This window comes from Papilio machaon, chromosome 5 (genome assembly GCF_912999745.1).
Source record: "Papilio machaon chromosome 5, ilPapMach1.1, whole genome shotgun sequence".
In the NCBI taxonomy this organism is placed as follows: domain Eukaryota; kingdom Metazoa; phylum Arthropoda; class Insecta; order Lepidoptera; family Papilionidae; genus Papilio; species Papilio machaon.
In genome coordinates, this window is record NC_059990.1 from 4754279 (window position 1) to 4780272 (window position 25994).

Genomic DNA, 25994 nt, shown 5'->3' on the forward strand with positions numbered 1-25994 from the left:
CAGTTGTCAGCAATTAAACACAACTTATCATCGGTGTTACCCGTAATAGAAACTTCCTACATGTGCGAAGTACCGTGTGTTCGTCGTGTTCGTAAAATGGAACAACATTAAAAATATCTATTTTTAATAGGTTTGTATTCGTTTTAATTATGGTTTAAATATATTCTTTAATGAAAGAAGTTTGGTAAAGATATAAAATTCGTATTTTTTTTCCTACTTGTGATAAAAACATTATATTCAAAGGTTATAGTCGAAAATCTAGCATTTTATTTACTTATTAAACAGTTAATATCCTGTTTAATACATTTTCGTAAAAAAGGTTATTTTTAATTTTTCCTGAAGGCGGGAAAAAAAAAGTTTCAGAAACAGAACGACAAAATTCAATTTCATTAAGTATTGTTATTTAACGACAAGTTATACGTACTTGAATGAATTTGTAGTAGTTTATTAGCCGACTTCAAAAATAAGGCTATCAATTCGACTATTTTTATGTGTATATTATTGACTTCGCCCCCCCTCCATGATATTTACTTAATAAATTTACATTATATTATGTCAATCGCATCAAGTTAAGCACCAAGTCATACGGAACTGACGGCTCGGTGACCTGTACTTAATTTTATTGGTGTTCATAATGACGACGTTTCCTCTTCCTTTTTTATATTTAAATTTACAGTAATATAAACAATATTAATTTTACATTTTTACTAACTGCTAATTTTATATTTTTGACTGCTAAAAGATGGTCTACGGTGCGGGAGTAACAATCGCAAAGACATCATGTGTACAATATTTGACATGTTTTTCGATATTGCACACAGAAACTCCAATTTTATTCATTGTATAGATATGTAGATTACCTCTTACGTTGGTTTGCGCTAAATTAAGAATTAAAAAAATACTAAGCATTGTACAGTAACTAAATGATCTACTACAAAGCTTGGTATAAGTTTACCGTTTTATCTTTTAATCAACTGTCGATAACAATATTGTAAAACATAAAAGCCTTTCAAAGCTGGAGTTTGAATCTCATTAACTCGAAGGAAAGTTTGAAATAACAGCACAATATTGCACCTTACTTTTGTTACTGAAATACTAAAAGATAAAATATTTTTGAAATATATTTAAATTCGTGGCACGGCTCTTGGACTTGAATTTGGGCTCCTCATACATTTTGGGTGCTTTATATTCGGGCACGACTGTACCCACGCTGGCGAGCACTGCAGAAGTATCCTTTTTTCGAAAAACTTATAATATAGTAGTGCATAGGAGAATACCTATGATAAAGAAAATCTTCATCTTACAATAGTCATTAGTACTTGATATTGTGATTTGGAATTGTTGTTACCTATACTGATTGGCTTGTTGGTTAAGGAAGTGTGGTACTTGATAAATTAGTGTTTACTATACGAATGGACGTAACAAAGTATATTCTTAATATATAGCGATTTTATTTATATTCTACTAGCTTTTACCCGCGACTCCGTCCGCGCGGAATAAAAAATAGAAAACGGGATAAAAATTATCCTATGTCCGTTTCCTGGTTCTAAGCTACCTGCCCACCAATTTTCAGTCAAATCGATTCAGCCGTTCTTGAGTTATAAATAGTGTAACTAACACGACTTTCTTTTATATATATAGATTAAAAATCTTTATTAAATGTTTATTATTATTGAATTGGATGTCGTCTAAGATTTTTTTCATAAATGAGCGCCTGTTATAGCTATAAAACGTTATTTTTAAATATAAAACTTTTACAAAGGTTATCATATAAAACTTTAACACCTCACTAACAATAACCATTTGTCGGTTATGGCTTGGCCGGCGTTTTGATATTACGTGAATCAAATAACAGCAATCTAACAAATGATGAGTGCTATTATAATATCTATTTCCATACAACAGCCACGTGTCGGCCTACGCAATACGTAAACCCTATTAGGGTTCAGTTAGACATAATCCGGAATCGTACGAACAACGCTGAGCAGTCGCTTCAGAGCGAGAAAAACGTATGGGAAATACATTCATCTCGCTCTGAAGCAACTGCCGAGCGTTGTCCGTACGATTCCGAGTTATGTCTAAATGAGCCCTTAGAGTCATACAGACAGCTTTGTGATGTGACCGTACTTGGTTATTTTCATCCAGTTCATTTCTATAAATATATCGTGAAAGAAAAGGAAAGGAAAGCCTTTAAATTAAAAATTATGTTTAAAATAAAATTATAATAGGTTTCATTTTGTTATCTTTACACTGTTTAGTCATTTTATGACGGCGGCTATTTTTGATTTTTCATGTGTACGTACTCTACTAATCAAACCCTTTCATTTTAAAGCCTTGTTGGGGGCTGTGCAAAAATATGTTATCCACCATATCTGTCGGTGGCAATCTCGAATCTACACTGATACTGAATAAAAAAAATCACATTGTCATCAGTAAAAAGACGTGTGTCTGAAATGTGTAAGATCTGTTACACTAAGAGTAGGAATTGAAAACTTAAAAATAATTTCTATTACCTCTAGGTAATTATAAAGTTAAAAAAAAGATTAACCAAAAGAGTTACACCTTTTATTAGACCTTTAAGCACTATAGAAGTTACATCTCTTATGATATTATTAAGGACGAAAAGACTTACATCTCGTATCCTATGTCCGGTCCACATCGGCAGTAGCACGAAAAATATAATCGCGGGCCGTGTAAAATGCATCCTGTATCATCGTCTTAATAGCAGTGGATACAGTTTATTTGCATCATATCATTGATATACAGAAGAAACAGGGTGGGTACACAGCCTTGTTGAACACCAACATTTATTGGTTTGAGATCAGAGCGGGGTAGTTAACCTTTATATTCCAGAGACCGAGAACCGTCCCCACCGGTCCGGACCGAGAACGTACACAACAGATGACGAATTAAAACAGTTCTACTTCGCCCAAGCCTTGCTCCACCTTTGAAACTGAGTTTTATCCCATTGATTGTTGTAAATATACTTTTATATTCTTCTTTGTTCATTTTTGTGATTAAATATATATAGCTATGTTAAATATAATAAGCACTCACATAAAATTGAGCCACTGTTTCGTCCCGCAATAAAAATTTTGTAGTACGCGCTCGCCATGATGCTCACCGTGTTCCACAATGAACCGTGGTTCATTAACCAGTGGTGGCCTTTGAGTCCAATTAAAGAAGGGCTGGCGGGTCCCAATAACATATGAAATTAAATGAATCTTCATAGTCTCTCACTTACGAATTATATTAATTTATAGCATCTACTAAAATCTACAGAGGGTAGTTAAATATTAATTTGTAACTTATCGTTTTATAGTAAGCTTTACTTGTTTTCAATCTCTGTGAGCCGTACGCACGTTACGCAAGTACCACAAAACGTTATCGAAATTGAAAATAGCGTGGGACACACACCTGATGACTCTGATATGTATAGGTGAGTAGACATGTTTATTGTAAAACATACCGAGTCCGCCGCCGCTCCGTCGATAACATCCTCTTTGGCGGAGTTTATGACATCGTGTAAGCAATCATTATGCTTTATATCACGAATTATTCTTATGACTGAACATATTTACACGAACTAAAATTTAAATTATGAAAGAAGTAAACTGCACAGATTTAACCTTCCAAAGATTGTTTGAAATCATGTAAGTAATGAGATGCTACTAGTTAATACTTGGAAATATTATTTTGATAATGTTTTATAAGAGTTATTGAATTATAATATTGAATTAATAATAATTAATTTTGATAAACCTAGTGTCCGATTTTCAATTTGGTCGGAATTGGTGATAAATGATTACTATTAAACTACATTCGAGCCTTTACCAAAAAACTGTCAACATGTTATTGACAGGTTTCATTTATCGATGTAGAGTTGTAATGAATAAGTGATAAACGATTAAATATTTATTTAACAAGTAACTTTAAAAAGTTCATGTAGAGTACAGAATTTAGGCGAACATTTCAGATAAGTTATAGTTTGGAAATTTCTGTAACGTGGCATATTTACTTTGGTCGCTCGCTGGCTACACCGCTACGCTTAATCCGTTTGCAGTTTAACGAAGCGTCCGCGCTCGTAGCTCGTAGACTATTTACCTTGCTACGATTTTGTAACGCTACGTTCAAATTTTAGTACAACTTTTTAAATAATTAGATTAATAGTCACGGTTAGAAATCTATACGAGCTTTTAATATTTTTAAGACTTAATACGTTATAGTTTCTGTTGTAAAAGTATTATAAAATGTACTTAAATAAAGACAGCAGAGAAATAAGAATGAAATCAGATTACTTTATGTACTTTATGTGTATTACATTTAATTTGTTACTATTGACATCTTTTTTAAAATTAATATTATAAAATTACTTACTGTTACATTTATTACAGTTTCATTATATTCTTTCACTATAACACTTCCCGCTGGTAACAATTCTAAGCAGTGGTGATGTAATATTTACCCATTTTCACATTACACCTTTTACTCATCGATTTTGGTGATTTAGGGAGATTAAGAGATATTCGTCGAAGTATTAAACTAATTCATGATATATCACGAGATTCGTCGCATTTTGTATTTTATTTCAGTGACTACATGTTAAAATAACGTAATATAAAACTATAAAGAAATATATATTTATTGACTCTTTCACTTTTAGTTATCACAAAACTGACAAAATTAATAACGTTTCAAGTCTATTTTCATATCGCAAAATTCTTACTTCGAAATGACGTAACACAAGTCTCTGGTGTATAATACTTAATTAGAACTTTCCTTTGTGAGGCACCTTTTAACAAGCTAGGCTTAAAATTAATTATCGAGTGCCAATTAAATCCAGAAGTAGGGAAACAGGATCATAGAGTAATTCGTTTATAATGCTATATTGCTACTACAGTCACCGGCAGTGGCGGAGAGCAACCAACTATGCCCGGCATTCGCGGACGGCGCCCGCTCTGACGTGGATGTGTCGACGAATTTTCTTAGTATTTTTTTATTTATTACATGCGAAAACTAAGAGTTAAGTGTGAAGTTATTCAAAATAATATTTAGTCTTTGTGAATAATATATTATTTGTATAAAAGAGTTACATTGAGTTTATCTCATTTGAATAAAATTTTTAAGCAAGCGGTTTGGGATGTTAGAAAATCTTGGACGAAAGGCTCGCTTAAAAATGTTGTAAGTACACTTTACTTTATCTGTTATGTGGATAATCCACATCAAAGTAAGATTAAAAAAATGCAGAATATTAGTTTCTAACCTTAAAGACATAATTATTTGTATTTTGTATTAATTTAATAAAATGTTCTATCTTTATTCTTCGCTATTATATTTTGTTTTGAAAAAAAATATATTTTTTAAACTCCTATTTGAGGTAATAATTAATAAAATGTCTCACGTTTGATTAAGATGCCTTTCGTGATACCAGACAATTTTGTTTTGTTGAATATTTTAATTAGTGTATTCAAGCACCACTTTAATTGAAGTGTGAGGGAGCAAAACTAATTTGATATCAGGAAAACCCTTCACGTTTAATTGATTTACAGTGTTGAACAATTAAAGCGACTATTGTTAAGTTTTTTTAAACAAATGAAGTATGTTCTTCAAATTACTTCAATTTACTTACAAATTTTAGTTTTTAATGTGGATTGTTTGTTTTAAGTCCTTACATGTTTGGAATAAAATCAGTCCTATGTTTTGTAACATAATGGAGTATCTAATATTTTTTTTAAACTATGAAAACAATGTTATCACTAAATTTTATAACTTGGCTACGTGACCGAAAGTTTATATTCCTTGGACTTAAATAGAATAAGTCATTAAGGTAATCGTAGTTATTCTGCCAAAGCAAAACAACAAAAAAAAAAAGAAAAAAAGTAATACATACCCGAAGTAAATCAATAATGTAGATGACAACATAAAATGCTATTACCAACATGGACAACATTAAAGCCTTTATTGCGCTTTGTAATTAGTAAGAACATAAAGCAGAGATTCCCGTAAATTTTTCTGGCATGGACCCGTTTAAAAAATTTACCGATTTTGGTGAACACCTGCTCCCATTTTTTTTTCAACGCTCAATTTTATTTCCTTCATCGTACAATGCCGGATCGTAGGTCTGGACCACTTTGACAATCATTGATATAACATCAAATATTTTTTTTATCTATAGTTTGAGTCAGGCAAAGTACGAAATCAGCTAAATCAACACTTTGTGCGATCTCCACACGCTTCATCAGTGTAATCGAGTGTGTGATAGATGAGTTTTATTATCAGAGTTATATGAACATCGAAATTGCCCTTATTTAATTTTATTAAATCTGATTTGCAATTAGGCGAGCACAACGTTTTTGGTGATAATTATCAGCTCGGTTGTATTATTAGCATTGTACGGATATCGGTAACTCGTTAGTGAAACGTTTCGACACAGTACTCGACCAAATTAATCTGAAACCTCATCGTATGTAAAGATCGAGTTTAATTTGTTTGTAAGCGAAAAATAATTAAATTGCATTTATAAGTAGGTATTTATTTATTTTTTATTTGTTTATATTAAACAGGGTACAAAATACAGAATTACAATAAAAGTGTCTATAAACCCATCGTGGGTTTTTTCAGACACTTTGGTACTACGGTATAGTTAATAAAATGATAAAAATGTTATTGTAATTATTAGGGGTGATAAATACGAATACAATGAAAATAGTGGTATTACTAGTGGGGAACTAGTTTTTTTTTAGGTTATTTTATCTTTAATTTATCCCACTTTATATGTGATCGGTACAACAGGTTTATGTCTCCGATTCGATATCTTCTTGCTTATATTATAAATGTGAATGTTTGGGGATGAATGGATGTTTTTCTTAGGTATCTACAGAAGGCCGAATCGGATCTTGATAAAATTTTATATAGTTCTAGAACACAGTCTTGTAGAACTTATAGGTTAACTATGATCCCGGAAACATATAGGTTTGATTAATATATTTACTCAGTAACTTTTCAACGGTTCGACATATATATGTCATTGAAATTTGGCACAGGTATAGAACATAGTCGCAAATAACACATAGTACTACGATTCATTCTTTTTCTGTTAATGTCGCGTGGACGAAGTCGCGGGCAAAAGCTAGTTTGTGTAATAAAGATAAAAAAACATCTTTATTGAAATCTAACTTCATTTAAAAAAGTTTACGTGACAAACTTGATAACTATTTGCTAAGGATGTGACTATTGTAAGTTGTCGAGAAAGTGGAAGTTGCTGAAGTCGAGTTTGTTCGTCAAAGGTTCGCGCTGTAGTCTCAGTCAACAAACCTTGATTACGCGTATAGCGTGTATTTCGAAGTACGTTCGATGAAAAATTTACTTTCATATTTCAATTTAAAATTTATTTTCATTCAAGTCAAGAACTTTTTAATATATTTTACAATGTACTAAGACTATGTACTATGTTTATAAGACTGGTATTTTATGTCATTCGTTATTTTATGTTATTATTCTATTTCTCTCAATGTTCTAACAGTAATGCAATTTTAGACGTGACTTTTATACGTAGTCAATAGCTATTTCGTTTCGTCTTTAGCAAGCACTTCTTGTTACCTAGTTTACTATGAGTATCTTGTTATAAAACGTTTCGCTCGTTAAAAGTGTTGTTTCATTTAAAAATAAAATTGAAAAGCAGATGAGACTGTTTTATTCAGACGCAGTATATTGTATTATTAATATAATAATAATTTATTACAGATGGTTGCATTGCATCGAATTTAACACAAGATAAGTTATATAATGGCAACATTGATTACAATGAGTAGCACCACTTCACCAAAGTCCTCTCTTGCCAAACTTGTGCTGTATCCGAAGCAGAAACCGTTCAAAGTCATGGTGCTAGGTCAGTCCGGAGTTGGGAAATCAGGTTAGTATAAAGCTATTTCTAATAGGTAATGCAAATTCGTTATTTAAAAATGTTAAATGAGACAGATAAAGCTTAGTTACCCGTGATAATGACATAAGAACGATTATGAATAACTGTTAAGGTACTCGTTGCGTTGAATAATATTAATATAAATAAAAAAAAATGAAAAATAACTTTTGATCTTGTTTATTGAATGGGTTTTTGTTTTATTTTTAGCATTATTCTAAAAAATACAATACAAAGTATGTCAGAATAAAGTTAGTTGTCATTTGAAATCAGGTTAATTTCGAACGAATACTGCAGACTTACAGTTTTCTAGCTGATGCGCTATAGAAAAGTTTTGATGCGAAATTCTGTGAGTATTGATCAGCGTCGAATAGGAAATACATGGATATAAAATATTTTATTACAGTAAAATTGGGTTACCGTATAAATATCGATTGCCAAAAGTGAAACTAGAGGGCATATAACTGTGAATTATTTACTGTAATGGTTAACATGTAAACCGTGTCAAGTCGCTTCATAAATTTTTAGAAAATCCTCCCTACCCACTGCGTCGACGGTTTTATGAATTGATTTTAGACATGCCGATGACGTGAGTTCGTAAAAAGATAGTCGAACCTCCACTTTCTACTTATTTGTTATTGTTTTCTTTTTCTTTCATTTCAATGCGTTTACAAGTTTCTATAAAATATAAATCGCATAGTTGTAACCTATTTGAGTTTTCTCGAGGCGGAATTGGCAAATACATACCTCTATTTGCTATTTGCTTAACAAATCAAGCAGAGCAATGAATTGAACTTTGCTTTCTGCCGTAGTTGAAATGCTACAGATAAAGCTACCTATAATAGGATACGCTATCATAAAATACAAGAGTAATATCACGTATCACGCTAGGCATCAAACTGTAATACTAGCGATAGTTGATTACTTTATTTTCTCGCACAACCAAAAGTTGTGTATTATTTATGGCCACATGGTTCACATTCGAGCCACATATCTACTCTACAAGTTAGTAACAACCTTGTCATTTAGTAAATTCGTAATGAATGTAAATATTGAAACAAACCCTTATGACCGTGTTGCTCTAATGAACTGCCCGTGTGTACAAATACATACTACCCGTATGTACTTAAGTTATATGTATATATAGGTAAATTATATATGATCTTCGTAACAATCGGTCACTCATTTGTTTTAATGATTATCTTTTTCGTTTATTACATCATTGCTATACTTCTAAATGAGTAAAGAGAGAAATTAAATTCTGCGACTATTCGACCATACATATATAACAAAGTCGACATCGTGTTTTTATTTGCGTATTCATTTATCCCAGCACTCGTGTCCGTGCGAAAGGTACGCTTTTTGCTTCAATTTTACAAAAACTACCTTTTGAAAATTCAGCAACCAATGAACATCGTTTTCATTTCAATGAATCACTATTTTTACTTTTTTATCATTCCGTGGATATTGACAATTTTAGTAATGAAAAAGCTGTACAAAGTTGACGAGACATCTAATTTACTTAAGGTGTCACATTAGTTTGGTTTAATGTCAATTACTTTTAATAGCCAATATAATTTACCTGGCCATGAGAATTTACGATAGAAATATTAATAAGATTAAAAATCGATAGTAATTAAGTACAAAATACAATTTGGAAAACAAGTTTTTTAGCATAGAATTTATGAAATTTATAACACTAATGTTAAGTTCCTTCAAGACTGAACAAAGTTTACAAAGCGATTTTTTTCAAAACAAATTAAATAGTAAATGGCGAAAAATAGATACGTTAGATATAAACAAATAAAAACTGTTACAGCGCTTGTGGTGCGGTTCATTACGAAGCGTTTTATTGGAGAATACGATCCCAATTTAGAAAAGATATACGCCTTTCAAACTGTTATCGACAACGAAATGGTTTATTTCGAAATACTCGATTCAGCCGGAGAACCTCATGTGAGTTTAGAAATAAAAATATCATCATCATCATCATCATCATCAACCTTTGTCTGCTCACTGGACATAGGCCTTCCCCAATGCCTTTCACAGTATTAAGTCCTCTGACTTTTTCATCCCACGACTTCCCGCTGTCCGCACTAATGTAATAAGTATTAGTACGTTTTTTTAAATTACAGAAAATTAATCATACAACTTTCCTATTTTTAAAAACTATGCAGTTAAACGTTTTAATTAAATTATATACTGCAGGAAAGTGAGTACGCGAACTTGGAGAGCAATATTCGATGGGCGGAGGCTTTCATCTTGATGTACTCAGTAACGGACAAATGCTCCTTTGACGAATGTCATCGCCTCAAATTCCTCATCAATTACAACAAGAGACGACGCAGACTATCAGCTACGAAGGTACGTGTTCTTGTGATGTTTTTAAACTTACAGATATAACTTTCTTATAAAAGTCATGTAAATTTAATAAAGTTCAACGATTGTTACAGAAGACTTATTTTTCCATACATGATACACATATCTTTCGTCTTTCGTTTTATTCCGTCATAATTTCCTACCTAAAACAAGTTCTGTATGTTTTTATACTCTGCTATGAATACCAGGGCGCGGTTTGTTATTTAAATGACTAGGAATTTTTTATACAATCCATACCTAAAACTTTAGTCATAGTACAAAGGCTAACTAACTAAATATTCACATGATTTGATGTGAGTTAAGTAAAAGTTTTGAACTCCGTTGAGTGAAGTTAGTTGTGGAATTTAATTAGGTAACTGGATGAAACAATAAATCTCTTCGTCTTGGTTTTAATAGTATTTACATACTAAATATAAAATTTTCACGTATTATTACATTCGAAAGCTACAAATGTGTATTAACAAATAGTTGCTAAAGAGTTACACCATCAGTTTTAAAAGTACCTTTTGAATTTGAGATGTGGCAAAATATAGTTATAGCTAAAATTTGTAGTATTAGGTTAAAAGATTTTGCTAATCTAGGCTACTGACGCTTGATACGTTTTGGACTTTCTAAGCGTGATAACATAGTGATTACTATCTCTATCCTAGTGGGTTCATATCGTAATAGAGTATGTGACAAGAACTGCTCTTAGCTTGGTTAGAGTTTCCACAGCCTGAAAGTGCTGGTCTTTGTATTTGAATTTAAATACCTATATTAATCTAAAAACATTATGTATTAATTACAGCTGTATTACAAATGAGAGGGTTGAAGCAATACTTATCGCTTTGTACAAAAATAATTAACAAAATGTTCTTTGAAGAGAAACCAGAGTATCGTTAATAAAAACATCTTATATGAAATTAATTAACGTCCCTTACTTTTTGTCTCCCGCGGCGACCGCGACATTCACACAGGTTGCCAGTTCCCGCTCTACTTCTGTTTGTGAAACGATGTAATAACAAACAATAAACATTGCGATTCAGTTATCAAAGGAAAACTGAACGAAGACGTTCTATTCTACGTATTAAAATACGTAATTTAAAACATCTGCTTTCAAGGGTACAAAACCAATAGCTATGTTTAAGAATTTAATTTTTTGAAACTCGACATTAACAAATAATCGTCGATTTTAGAATTGAAATTATTGAAACATATTTTAGAGTTGAACTACCGAATTTGTTATGCATCCAAGAAATAAAAAAAGCGAGTAAATTCTCTTACGAGGTTTTTGTATGTAAATTTTAATCCTTTTTATATTATTGAATTGAATTTGTGGTTCCCATTATGAAAAGCTCTTCGGCAAAAATATAAATTTTACTTTCTCTTTAATCGTAAAATGTTTTCCTATTGAATTACGAAAAATAAAAGTCCCCCAACTTTTCCTCCCGTTTAAATATATCGGATTACAGAGTTTGAAGCTCAAACATTTCTTACACCCTCCCGATTCCGCCCACATACTGGCTCCGGACTTAATTTAACATTGTTTGAAAAACACAATTGTCCTTATTTTGAAAGTAATAGAAAGGAATTTGTAATGTTTCTTTATATTGTGTTTTTTTTACAACTAAAATACTTTTTACGGAATAAAGCGTGCGCAAATGATTATTGTTTACGAACATACAATTGACACACAGTACTAGAGAAAAGCTACGAACTCGTACGTAACTTGATCTTTAAAGACCAGTATCAAAAAGGCCGCACAGCACTCTTGTCTAAGAAGATCCTTCCATTATAGTAACTTTAAAAATAATGGTAACTTAATTTTTTGTTGTGACTCAAAGTTGGTTAGGTTAAGTTAGAACATAGAACAATATTTTAAGTGTAGCTAAACTCCGGTTCTACTAAAAAATGCCCAATGAATAAAATTAAAGTTTGGCCACGATCTTACCTAATGGTTAGTGGCGATGTGGTCTTTTTTATATTAAGAGGTAGCAAATGAGCAAGCGGCCCTACGATTTCGCCGAAATGGCGAAGCGACCGCTGCCCAAAGACATTCGCAATTGCAGATGCGTTGCCTACCCTCAATCGACGAAGGAGGAGACGCACAAAAAGAGAATATTTAATCTTTCTATGCATCTTCTCCTCCATCAAATCCCCTTCCCATCCTTTCCTTATAAGAAAAGGGTGGGAAGCGAAAGAGGACTAAAATTAGGCCTCCGGCAACACACTCATCAGACGAAACGCGGAATTACTTCCACTTCACGTCTGTCTTCTGTGTGGTCGTGGTATTTCACCTGGCGAGCCGGTTAATTCGTGCAACTGATGTTGTTGTTGCTGGCGTCTACCATTGTAATAGGTCTAAAGTATATTTAATAGTTTCTCTAATGTTACTCAGTAAACTATTTATTTCTCAGGATAGTGTGTTGGAGACACCAGTAGTTCTGGTGGGAAACAAGACGGATCAGATCGGCGACCGCATGGTGACCACAGAGGAGGGCCAGAGACGCAGCAAGGAGATAGGCTGCGTGTGTTTCCACGAGATCTCAGTCAGAGAGAGCATCGACCAAGTGAGTAAAAATAACCCAAACACTTCAAAACCGCGTCTCGAGTTCATCGCGTTTAGTTTATGCACACATAAATCGGTCAAAGTCAACGTATTAATAACGTAATCGCCGGTTTCTATAATGTCCTACTGACATTAAACTAACATAGAAAGTAGCCAATTTTCTAAGAGGTTTCTAAGCTAGATACTTTGAGAAGGTTTATTTCAGATATAAATGTTATTATTAAATTTAAATATTTACTTATAGCTTTACCATAAAAAGACGTAACATGATAGTTTATTAAATCTGTCATCATATTATTTCGTTCTTAAATCCTAACATACCGAAATTTACCTTGTTTTCGCTTCCATTATTAAAAGTTGTAAGTTATTTGTACCAACTAAACTTATTACACAACGCTATTTGCTCTTGTAAAAACTGGAATAAAACAACTTGTTATTAAATCTGACCACAGTATAGCGATACTACGGCGATGGCAGCTTGTGTTCGCAATATTGTAAAAACTCCGCAGTTTTAATATTTTTATGTAAATAGTATGTTAAGATAATAAGAGTTATTATGTTATGTCTTTGAGTATTTTAGTTCTCTATTTTCTTTAGTTAACTGCACTTCCATTTATGAAACGAATTCTCGAAAACAAAACATGTTACTTGATTGCCAGAAAGCTTTAAAATATGTACAAACTCAGACTTGTCTGTGCATTTTTATGTTCTATTATTTAAATGTTCCATTTACATTAACATTGTTTTGTTTCGTTAAATTTATTCAGTATTATTATTTAAGAATAGTTTTTAATGGTATAGCAAAACTGTAATGAAATTTTATGCTCGTAAAACGGTTTATTTACGAGAGCGATATTAATGTCATTCACATCTTCAAAATCGATTTTTTTAAGAATGCAGAAGTCAGAGAGAGTGGAAAATGAACGCTTTTAAGTAGTTGATGATCCATCAAAACGGTCGTGTTTTCGGAACGTTTGGTACGAATCGTTTTGCGATCAAAGCGTCACTGCGACACGTCCGCCGAGCTCGAGAGCATTAACAAAATTAATGGTTATTGTGACGAACGTGGAAATAGTATAAAAGATAGTATTGAAACGGCACATATATGTACTCAGTTACGCTTTTAAAATATACTTTACATATACACGCATATTCTGCTGTTACTTTGGGATTTAATGTGACTTCTGTTATTACATTCACTGCCACATATTTAGTTTACATTTAGTGTCAGATATCTACACTAAAAGACTATTTTAGTGACAGATTAAGAACTCTGGGTGTTTCAGTTGTTCACTTATTTAATTTTTATAATCGTTAAAATCATGAAGCTGTGACTCCTCTTTTGGACATAGGACTTGGGAAGAATAGTGTCATTATCGAATTACCATTTTTATTCGTGTTATTTTCTATCTTAACGTTCACGTCAGACCTATTAAACCATCTTCATGATAAAACTACTGGCAAGTATTTATATTTGCGTTGACAAATATTTATATCAAAAATATTTTGTATCATTTATTACGTAGCTATTATAAGATCAAGAATAATGTTCTAAAAGTGGATTCCGTATAATTGACAACATTTAGAGCTTTAAATATGTCGTTAGATACGTAAAAAAGATTGAAGGTGACATCAAGGAAGTTTCAGTTCACGTAAATCATTGATTACGACCGAGTTCTTTTTGTGACATAAAATAGCAGTGGAACTATCTACTTCATCCTGTATAATTTTAGAGGAAATATAATGTAGTTTTAAATTTTTTAAGTACTATATTTTTTTTAAATAAATAGCTAGTTTTTTTTTAATTTCGACTATTCTACTAGCGATGTTTATAATCGAATGTTACATTGTGGACGAGCTCAAATATCTTTGAAATGTCATTGCGATTTATCTGCATAACATATTACAATAAGCTTAAACTGGGCCACAGGTAGGCTGAGTGTTCCTTAAATTCTTGCGTTACATTCTATTGTAGCTCGGAACGATAGAACATCCTACCTACGTAGGGGTAACTATTAATTCTAAAATCATAATAAAACACTTTCATTTTATTTTTAATTGATCAAATTTGTTTTTTTTTCCATACGTATACGTTTAGAAAAATTAATATAAGTGTAATTAACTGCCACACTAACAGCCAACAACAAATAAGGAAAACACTTTACCAAGCTTTACATAGATTTATGCTTTGATATCGTAGAACCAATTTCCGTTCTAACGAACCTTACGGCTCTTTGACATCCTTTGAGTGAAATAACTAACCTGATACTTGAAGTGCGCGTTTTAGCTCGCTATTACTTGATATTTCTATTAAGCTTTTGAGCGAAGATACTTTGAACCGATAATTTCTAGTACATATTGTTATTACTAGAACATATTGTACTATACGAGTATAATGTACTGTTACACTGTCAATATGTATATCTTCCCTATTTTACCACTGTTTAAAGTTGCGTCATATTTTTTTAACATAAGTTTTATTCGATTTTAATTAATATTTGTAGTCTTTTTCTTGTAATTATTTATACATTCACGAGAAACATTGCCATCTCTTCCTAAGATAAAAATACGATAACCGGGTCTTTTTTTTTGAGTCATAATATTTGACTGAGATTCAAACTTAGAATTAGCAACGTTATACCTACATTAGCTACTGCGCCAGCAGTCGTCTCTTTAAATTTATTTTTAGAGTTTATTTCAGTCCAATAAAGCTGCGCTTTATTGCAATTAAATTGCGATTCCCTTTTACTTTACGAGAAAATGTTGAACTTCTTGTTCCTTTAACTTGTTTTAATGTTCTTTTTTATAATATTGTAGTTAATCTTCTTATTCAATTAGACTTAAGCCCGACTAAACGTCAAATATATAAAAGAAAGTAAAATATTATTACAAATAAAATTTTACTTATTTTATCGCACAAGTGTTCAACAAAGGGTCTCCCGCCACTTCTTTAGCAGACAAAAAAGTAGCCTTATAATATGCTCGCTTGCATCAGTTACCTTCCCGTCAAAGTCCTGTCAAATTCGGAGATTGCCCCGAGTCAAATGCGGATTTACAGACAGACAAACAGAAGAATTGAAAAATTGCTTGTCGTTTTCAGCAATGCAGTTACGTGAACGAAATAGTTTTTTTATTCGATTTTATATACAGACACTTCAATTATATATGTATCCATCAGTTTCCACCCCTTTTAAGCAATATGTTTTTATTCAAGTGTTGTGCCAGTGAAAACTTACTTGATACATGTTTTATAGCTTTCTTGTATAATAAAAAAAAAAAAAAAAAAAATAGGACCCATCTGCAAGCACTTCCTTTCGATTAAAATAATTTTTATCATAATCGGACCACCAGGGGCGGAGATTCGCAGTAACACACATAAAAAAAAATACAGTCGAATTGATAACCTCCTTCTTTTTGAAGTCGGCTAAAAAATAAAACAATTGCCAAGTTGTTTTAAAAGTATGAAGCCCGTCAAAAAACATAATGTAAATCAAATCTATTTTTATGCCTCGTACCCCTGGATGAGATGTCAAGCGATTATACGATTCGCAGAGTAATCCGCCAAACTTGGAGGCGTACGAGAAATCCGGAATAATTTAACTTTGTGTTACGCCCAATTTGATTCTCTGAATACTTAGGAATTTATCTCATATTATAACGTGAAAGCGAAGAGAAATATACAAAAAATGAGTGGCATTTTATTGAGTGGTTAAAATTGTAGCAATAAATACACCTTAGTACTTACTTGTTGTTTTTGGCCTACATATGTATATGAGAACCAAAGATTAAATTTAACGATGCACGCAGATTACAAATTTCATAAATCCTGATTTTTCATTTTGAACTATTCATTGCGATTTTTAATCTCCATTATTAAAAAATAGTAAGTTTCCACCGACGAAGAGATGTAATTAATCATATTTTCTTTAATCTATATATATAAAAGAAAGTCGTGTTAGTTACACTATTTATAACTCAAGATCGGTCGAACTGATTTAGCTGAAAATTGGTGGGCAGGTAGCTTAGAACCAGGAAACGGACATAGGATAATTTTTACCCCGTTTTCTATTTTTATTCCGCACGGACGGAGTCCCGGGTAAAAGCTAGTAAATGATAAACAGAGATTAATTTGTTTTTGTACATGTGTTTGAAGAGTGGAAACTCATAGTACCGTACATTAAGTAAACCGTTGAGCATGCGTCATCGATTAATCCGGTAGACGGGCAATCATTTATGGAATTATAATTGACATCCGGCCTTTTTCAAACTTAATGAACTCTGTCAAATTCTGTTTAATACGATCTCAATTTCATTATATAAAGTTTTTCTAAAGATTATCAACAGAAGTTCGTATGTAGAAAAAGTTCTCAAGTTGAAGAGCATATTATGTTTTTAACATACCTACTTACCTTTATTATTATCCTATTTTCAGGTGATGAAACAAATTGTCGAAAAGTAAAGACTACTGAGCAGATAAAAATATTTGATCTTTTTTAAAACTTTAAAAGTAGTATCATTTTAAAACATTGATTTGTAATTTATTACAAACAAATCTTCCAGTATAAATAAATATGTCTATACAATCTAAACAATTTATATTTAAGACTTTTGTTACGTATTGGTTTTATATTTTTACATATTTCAAGGTCTTACTCATTGAAATAGGAAAACTTTATTCAATTCTGAAATAATTAAGATGTCATTACATTCTTCGATAACAAAAGGCAAAAAAAAAACACGCAGCGTCTTAAACAATCCATTAATCCAAAAAAAATGTTAGGTGAATGCTTCATGTGGGAATTTAACATCGTAATAAAAACCAATTCGTTTTGAGAAATGTTGACAAATGTTTCTGACACGTCCAATTTATTTCTAACAAGAAGTTCCACAGTTTGATGTAACTCCTAAAATGTCTTGATAAACTTTGCAGTTCAACGATATTTCACTCCTTGCTAGCCATACGTCATTTCTCACTAATAATATAAATGCGAGAGTTTATATGTATGGATGGATGTTTGTTAGAAGGTCCTGAACGACTCAAAGGAACTCTGTGAAATATGGCTTGGATGTATAACATAGTCTGGAACAACACATACGTAGGCTACTAGTTATGTTTTTCTTAAGTCCGCGCGGACGGAGCTATATATATGTATGTTAGATCAAGATATATTAGAACATTTGAAATACAGTCGAACTTGGATAAACGAGGTACTCTCGTTTAGCCAGAAGAGGTTAGAGGTTTCTCTCTTACCCGCTTACGGAAGTCGTCCCTCGGGACAGGTTATAGAGATTTCTTGCCTATCTGGGTTCGACATTAAATCTAAAAGCTTCAAACAAAGACGCATACTAAGTATCAATTCATGTGAAAAAACGTGAAAAAAAATCGTTTACCGGACGTTTTATAAAATGACTACGATTCAAATAATGTAATATGTAACTAAAATGTTTTCTAACGTCAGGTGTGGGGTGTGTTCCGGGACGCGCGTCGTTTCTGGCGTGTGGGCAGCAAGTGGACGCGCGGACGCGGGGATGCGCGCGTGTCCACCGCGCTTGCACGCCCGCTCGCGCGCGCCGCTTCCGATTCGGCCCCAGAACCACCGACTACGCCATTCTGTAAGAACATCTTGAAACTTTTTACTATGCGAATCTAAAATAAGACAGTTCAAGAGAACTATAGAAAGCGAAAATAAAGTAGGTACTTAAGCTTTGATTCATTAGGATGTCTTTAAACAAGGATGAAAAATCAAAGTAATTTTGGCATTACAAATAAGATATTTATGACCATCTTTTTCTCAGTATAAACAAATGTTGCACTAAATAGTTACAAATAAAAAGTAAAACAAAGGAGAAACAGCACTTGGTGTGGAGCAGAGTGAAGGAAATAAACGTGAAAACACGTAGAGGTGTCGACTTTACATCACGCACTTTCCTGATGAATACAGTCGAGTCGAGTCGAGTCGAGCTTACAATTTATTTACCTCTGTCACGTGCGGTGTAATTAAATTCTGAAAACAAGTAGATTCAGTTTAATTACTTTAAGTCGCGACCCACATTCGGAATCGGATTTAAACGAGAAAATATTAGATAAGGGTCACCGCTTTCCGAATACTTCGATGCAGCTCTTTAATTTAGATATAATGTTTTATAATATTTCTCGCTATCAAATTAAAGAAAAATTATATTTCAATCATGGTACACTGATTTTGTTGGAAACTCAAATTATGCAAGTTCTTAACAAGAAAATTGTAAGTTTATTTAAGGTCATCCTTAAAATATTTTTTTAACATCGTTCCAGGCCGTCGCTGGACCGAAGTAGATCTAGAAGAAGAGCACGAGATGGGTGTGGTGCGGAGTGACTCCACATCATCATCAGGTCTGTCAGAAGGCGTGGAGGAGTTCCGTGCCCGGGCTAGCACTGACTCTCGGCTGCCCCCGCGGCCCGCTCGTCCTCGACACCCCGTGCCCACCCGGCCCATGGCGCCGCCGGTGCGACGGATGAGCGTATCCATGAAGGGAAACAATGCTAGTACATATTAAAAAAAATTAGGTCATGAAAGTCAAAATCATTTTACGATTAGATGGTCATGAAAGACAAGAGTTTTCTTTGTAACGAGAATGAATGAATAAATATGTTTTTCGTATAATGTTAAAAAATATTGGTACTTTTGGAGACTATTAATTTTGTTTGAGTTAGAGATTAAAAATATATAAATACCTATTCAAATATACACATATTCCATACAAATAATGATATAATTCTAATATTTTTTATTTGTTATTTTTTTATAATTTCTTTACTATAAGCTTATGTTACTTATGTGTCTAGTGTGTGGAATTTAGATATCAGTATCCGAGTATGCCTATTTTGTCATCAAATGGTCTATCTATCAATAATAATCTATGAGTAGTGGAATATTCAGATTAATACGAAACATCTATATGTATAACATAAATGTATTGAGTGTTCAAATATACTTAAAACGAAATTTTATAATATATATGTGTATGTTGAGAATTAACGAAATTAATATACATACAATATATATGTGTTTACAAGTAGAATCAATAAATTATTTACCTAAATATGAGGGCTATGAAAATATAATAGACACGTATATGGTAGAGAATAGGTTCGCATTTGTCCAAAGAGGTTTTAACTTTATTAATATAATGTAGGTATAGATGAGTGAATGAATATGAACTTAGAATAGTATTTTTGCATTTATCAAATATTTTATTACTTGACAAGTTGAAAATGTTAGTTTTATTATTTTTTATTGTTATTAGAAATTGTTACATTTTATTATTGTTAAATACGAAGGTAAATCCAAACATCAAATATTAAGATGCTTGAATATAGTCCAAATCAAAAATATACGACCCATATAATAAGAATGGTCAAACTAAGTTATCGGTTAATTAGTTATTAGTAAAGATATAAATTTGGTAGAAAAACGATAAATCATTCTTTTTAAGCTATAGAGACAGACAGACACCATAATGAAAATCATTTTAATTTTCTAACTATATCTCTGAATCTTACTTAAAAAAGGAACTTTAGATTTGTCAACCTAGTCATTCCTTACCAAAACAGTATAAAGCGTAAGAATACGTAAATATTTTATTGTATTTATAGTCAAATCAACGATTGTAAGGCTGATGTCAAATAATATGTACATATTATTTAGTTATTACCTTATTTGAAATATGTAATGAGTGTTGTTTCTTTTGTATATGATATGTAAAATTAATTATAGTACAATAAAATCCACGTTCTATATTTCGAGCTGCTTTGTCCAGAGTTCAGATTGCTTTGATAATCGCCTTCGTTAGGATGGCACCAAAAGAAGAAATAAATAAATGTGTAGTTTATAATTATTTAAAAAGAATATAATGCTATGTAAATATGATCAAGCGATAAGTGTATAAAACAGAAACTCTTTGCATTATGTATATAATAAATATATAATTTTTGTGCACATATTTGACATTATGTAAGAACTATTCTTAGTGTAAAGCAACCTTTTACCGTGATAGAACCTCATTCCGTTCCTTTAGAAATTAATTTGTTAATTAGAAGAAATTTGAAAATACTGTTTTATCCCACGAAATGACGATTAGAAACCTCTTTTCCTCATCCTTTTCTCTGTCCACCTTTGCTTATAAAAAACAAAAGAAAATGTCCAAAGGTAAGGTAAACTATTATTACACTCCTATTCGGTTTAGTCAACATATTCTCTAATGATTTGGCAAGAAAGTAACTACAGAAGTAAACAAGAATATACAAATCTTATCGCGTATTACTTTTAAGTTCATTTAAATTTAGATTTTTTTATCTCACCGTCATGTTTATTTCAATTCTATAATAGAACAGACCAATAATACTTTATGTCCAGTGATTATTTTATTTGCTTAAGAAAATAAATAATAATATTTTCTTTTATTTTCTTTTATCACAGTTCGTTATATACGGGTAAAAATATGTTATGTGGGACTTTAGCAACAAAAGGTTAATCCTTTTGTTACCAAAGTAAGGACTTACCTTTTCTTGGTAACAAAAAGATTTATTTACCTTTTGTTGCCAAAGTAGTCAAAAGTGGCTACGTCGACCGAGTGTATAAATGGATATTAAAATACCGGTAGAAAAAAAAAGAAAAAATACGAGGACTGTGTCAGACGTCCGTTTACCCCCTTTTCCAAGGAGGTGATATTTGTGCTTAGTATTAGTACTAAGTATTAAATGTAACTGCCATCTTGTTTGCAGTAAAAAAGCTGTAATGATTGTATAACAACATTCTGCAATGAATTCACCTATCAACTACATTCATAGGTAACTAAGCGACACAACGTCGATGGAAAATTACTGATGTCTTGAGGTCAAATGGAACGTCGCGTGTACAGATTAGATTTATCACAATTATGGCATTTGTTTACGCGAAAGTCAAACTCTTTCTGACCCCGGGTAAACATGATGCGGGGCACATTATATTAACAAGAATGATTAAAGCGCGCTTTTCTATACGGGAACGCTCTTTACGAACTAATACACGGTAATATTATCCAACACCTAAATTAATAATGTCAATAATATATCCTAAAAATAAAATAACGTGTGATGTAGAAATCATATCATACATACTAATATTATAAATGCGAATGTTTGGATGGATGTTTGTTGGAAGATATCTCCGGAACGGCTAGAGGCTTTTCGATTAAATTTGGTATATGTAGAATATAGTCTGGAAGAACTCATAGGATAATTAATTTTTTTTTAATTCCCTTTCGACGGAGTCTGTGGCGCCAGCTAGTACTTTTATAACTAAAGGTTAACAATCATATTACGAGTATTGAGACTACTTTACTCCTGTCGCATTATACAAGCAAGGAAGTGCGTTTTCATAACTACACCAATAAGTTAATTACAATGAAGAAGTATAAGGGAAAATACCAAATGGAAAATTGGCAATTTTACTTTAATGACTAGTGAATAAAACGTACCTTAGGATTTTGGCCAGAAGTCTAAGCACCTCATCGCTTTATACAAATAAAGATTAGCCCTTACTAAAGAATTATCTAAAACGTTGTAAAAAACTTTGAAGAGTGCTTGTGTAATCCTTCAGTATGTAGGTTAGTAAAGCAGTGCAACGCGCACTGCCGACCCAGTCGGTACCAATTCATCATGGCTACGGTCACCATAATATATAACAACCAAAAATAGTCTAAATTGTGAACTGAAATTTAATTTAAAAATCAAGAAACTCCAATGACTTTACTCCTGTTGCTACTTGGAAGAATACTGTAATCTTACACTTGAAAATCGACAGGTCAGTCAGCAAGTTAAAACGCACTGATATTGTACAATACATTTATATACACTCCCACATACTCATAAATATGTACATTCTCGCAGAAAACATTATATTCATTCGGAAAAAATCTTACGTTATACCTATGTTTGTAATCTCCATTCTAATCTACTTTGTAATGAATAAAATTAACTCTCATAATACACATAAAATTAATTCAGCGTAGATTGGTGTAAAAATTCAAATAAAAAAGAGGGTACTTGACTATCAACTTGTATATCGGGACGTCAATACGTCAGTCCCCGCGCGACGCGACATTAGATAAACGCGATAAAGTTCGTGAAATTCGTTTAATTAAAATGAAGGAACAAATTCATACAAAACACACGAGTGAAGAAAAATGTGGTGTTCGTATCTATATGTCCGATCACTGAATGCTCAAAGTACGTTTTAGTATAGGTGAGTACAACAATTTTACTAATAAATTTATATTTATGTTACATAAGTATTGTCCTAACATGTTCAATAAATTAAAAATATATCGTAAATAAATTTCCACTCGCTTGGCGCAATCCATGGCTACCCTGTTCGCAATAGGCTCCCGTTCTCAGCATTCGCCCTACGTGTCGACTCTCGTGATAATGCCAATTGACCACAAATATGGGAGCCCGGAGATACATGCTACTGTAGTTCATATGCATATAAATTTAGAATGCATTTGTGCAATGCATTACACTTAACTGTGTTTACAAATTTACATACTTTTCGGTGGATTACATTTCGTCCAAGATAAATTATGTAATATTAATTCGAAAAGACACAAAGTTGGGTGGATGGTTCCACTACTCGTGAAGTATCAATCTTAAATGGAAATTTTAATTTAAATATTATCGTTTCTACCGCCTACTCTATTAAATTTATCAAATCTCAATTAAAGCATTACTAGACCAGGGGTGGCGAACCCATGGCACGCGATACAATATTTTGGCCACATCAATAACCACAAAATTTATTTATCACTACGAAAAAGGTACGAAATATTGAAGTAATTAAAGGACCGAACACGAGTGATTTCTACGCTACAATATAATCACAAAGGCAAAATTGTTTGATGACACGTCTGGGATCTCATTAACATTACTTTCATAAAATGGCACGTCGATACATAAAGGTTCTCCACCGCTGTCCTAAACAATTTAGCTTTGTAACAGTGGGTTTCCACTGCCGTGTTAATTATATATACTTATACATTTTGTCATTCTCTTTGTAAAAACGCAGACTATAATATGTTTCAAAAGAAGTTACCCAGCAGTGGGAGTTTCCCAGCAATAGTGAAAGCATAATTCGATTGACAACTTTTAGGTAAGATAAACAATATTCTATAAGTAATCATTTTAAATTGTCGGAAGAGACATCAGTTAAAAACAAAAGAGCATACAACCGAAGGGTTATTGCGGGAAGGGGACACGTAACTGTTATGAATTGTACTGTCGATTATGTTCAATTCCTATAAAGTGGCTATAAGTGTGTTGTTTGTTTACTAGGAGGATAGTTGGAGCATGCGAGTGCATTGTGACCGCGGGATTTATAGGCCGCGGCGATGCAGTGGAGCGGGGTCGGTGCGTCTAACTCACCACTCTTGCCTCTATTATGATATAAATAGTCCTGCACTCGGTTTACAGCTAGGGCTGCCACCTCTCCGATGTCATGGTTAGATGTCTTGGATGTCTGGTATGGATGATTTGAAAACAGTCTTACTTTCTTTCTAAGACTTGTTAAGTGATTTCCCTTACTGTTAAGTAACCAACTAACAATTCCATATACAATCGCAGACTATTGTCGCCCGCTAAAGATGAAGGGATGTCGTAAATGAGAGGTCGATCGGTGGTCGTCGCTTTATTTTCAACGCTAACGTTACGATTTACGAATATGAAAAATTGGCAGCCCTACGGCTTACGGCGCATTGGTGCAATTGCACCGTTGACAATGCTGCACTGCGCCTACGCCCGTACTACGTACTCGTATCATTCAGTTAGGTAATAATAGTAACGATTGTTGACTTCTTAGTACTAGGATGTGAGAAGAGAGCGGGTGGTTTGTTGTTGACGTGGTGTTCGCCACGTGCAACTTAAATTGTTACCAAGTTCTTTTATTTTTATTTTATATGTGTATATATACCTACTATTAAAGAATACTTACTATAGAAAGGGCAGGCAAAAGTACAAATGCGAGGTAAAGGATAAGCTACAAATTTATATTAATAGAGTTGATATATTTTTCCAACATAACAGTTTTATCTAACTTTCATATAATTTTTGCTTGTTGTTATTGACAACAATAAAAAAAACAAACGCATCGTGTGTCGAGTATATTTTCAAATTCCTAAATCAGTAATATCAAACATCAGTTTCTGCGGAATTTCAACCAAGTCAATCGGTCTTCTTACAATTGCCAAAATCTTCTTTGGTATCTCAGAACTAAACTGAAACATTTCTTTCGCAACTTGCATTCTAGGTCGGAAAGTTGCGTCTTTTACTTACAGCTCTATTCCTTTCCAAAAAAGTATTCTTCAGTCTGTCCCAGTTGAGACCGTCTGAGTTTGACCTAATAAAAACAATCGTAAAGATGCTAACAATAAGCAATGAAACGTGAGAAGGCACATGGTAATATAAAGACTTGCATAATCTAAACAGTGTCGGCATTTGCCCATAAGAAGTTATACATATCAATAATAATACGTTCATAATATAAATTAATTTGAGAAGTTTATATCTCCCAGACGAAACAACACCAATACAATGCTATTTGTTCTTTTGAGTTTAAAATACCTAAATGTTTTTGTAACGTCTATTAAATAAATAATTTAAATCAAGAGCAAGTACAAAGCTAAGCCATTCACTGTCATACTCTATTAGTGTTGATAAAATAATAAACTAAACATGAAACGAAAAAAAATGGATTTTATGACCGTAAATTGTAGTTTACTTTTAACTGACTTTTTTTTACGTTTTGCAATGGAAGCTCACTGTTAGGTAATACAGAATGTAACAAGGTCTAAATACGCTATTAAACAATAGGTTAGTCACAATTAACTGCACGTCTCTCGTAATGCTAAGGATGCCCGCTAACTCGTGATTAATGAATGTTTTATTGTACGAACCACCCACGGGCGAGCATTCGCCGCAGCCATCACATACTAACAACCGATGCTCTGTGTTATTGTTGTTGAAAGTCTTGCACAAATCCTCAACCTCAGTCGAATTGCAATTTACAAGGAACTTTTTGATTCCTCACAAATCTATATATATAAAAGAAAGTCGTGTTAGTTACACTATTTATAACT

General features: G+C 32.5%; 1 protein-coding gene across 1 annotated transcript; it reads left to right on the plus strand.

Moving 5' to 3' along the window:
- Positions 1-5029: 5029 nt before the first annotated feature.
- On the plus strand, positions 5030-19405 carry LOC106708595 (ras-related and estrogen-regulated growth inhibitor). The gene is made up of 7 exons (XM_045678076.1): positions 5030-5181; positions 7744-7912; positions 9738-9874; positions 10127-10282; positions 12694-12846; positions 18305-18458; positions 19141-19405. Exons 2-7 carry the CDS (start codon positions 7786-7788, stop codon positions 19380-19382), a joined length of 969 nt encoding a protein of 322 aa, XP_045534032.1. The 5' UTR covers positions 5030-5181; positions 7744-7785; the 3' UTR covers positions 19383-19405.
- Positions 19406-25994: the final 6589 nt, after the last annotated feature.

Coding starts and splice junctions, on each gene's coding strand:
- LOC106708595 (XM_045678076.1), top strand. CDS start 7,786: ATGGCAACATTGATTACAATGAGTAGCACCACTTCACCAAAGTCCTCT. Junction 7,913..9,737: donor GTCCGGAGTTGGGAAATCAG/GTTAGTATAAAG, acceptor AAACTGTTACAG/CGCTTGTGGTGCGGTTCATT. Junction 9,875..10,126: donor ATTCAGCCGGAGAACCTCAT/GTGAGTTTAGAA, acceptor TATATACTGCAG/GAAAGTGAGTACGCGAACTT.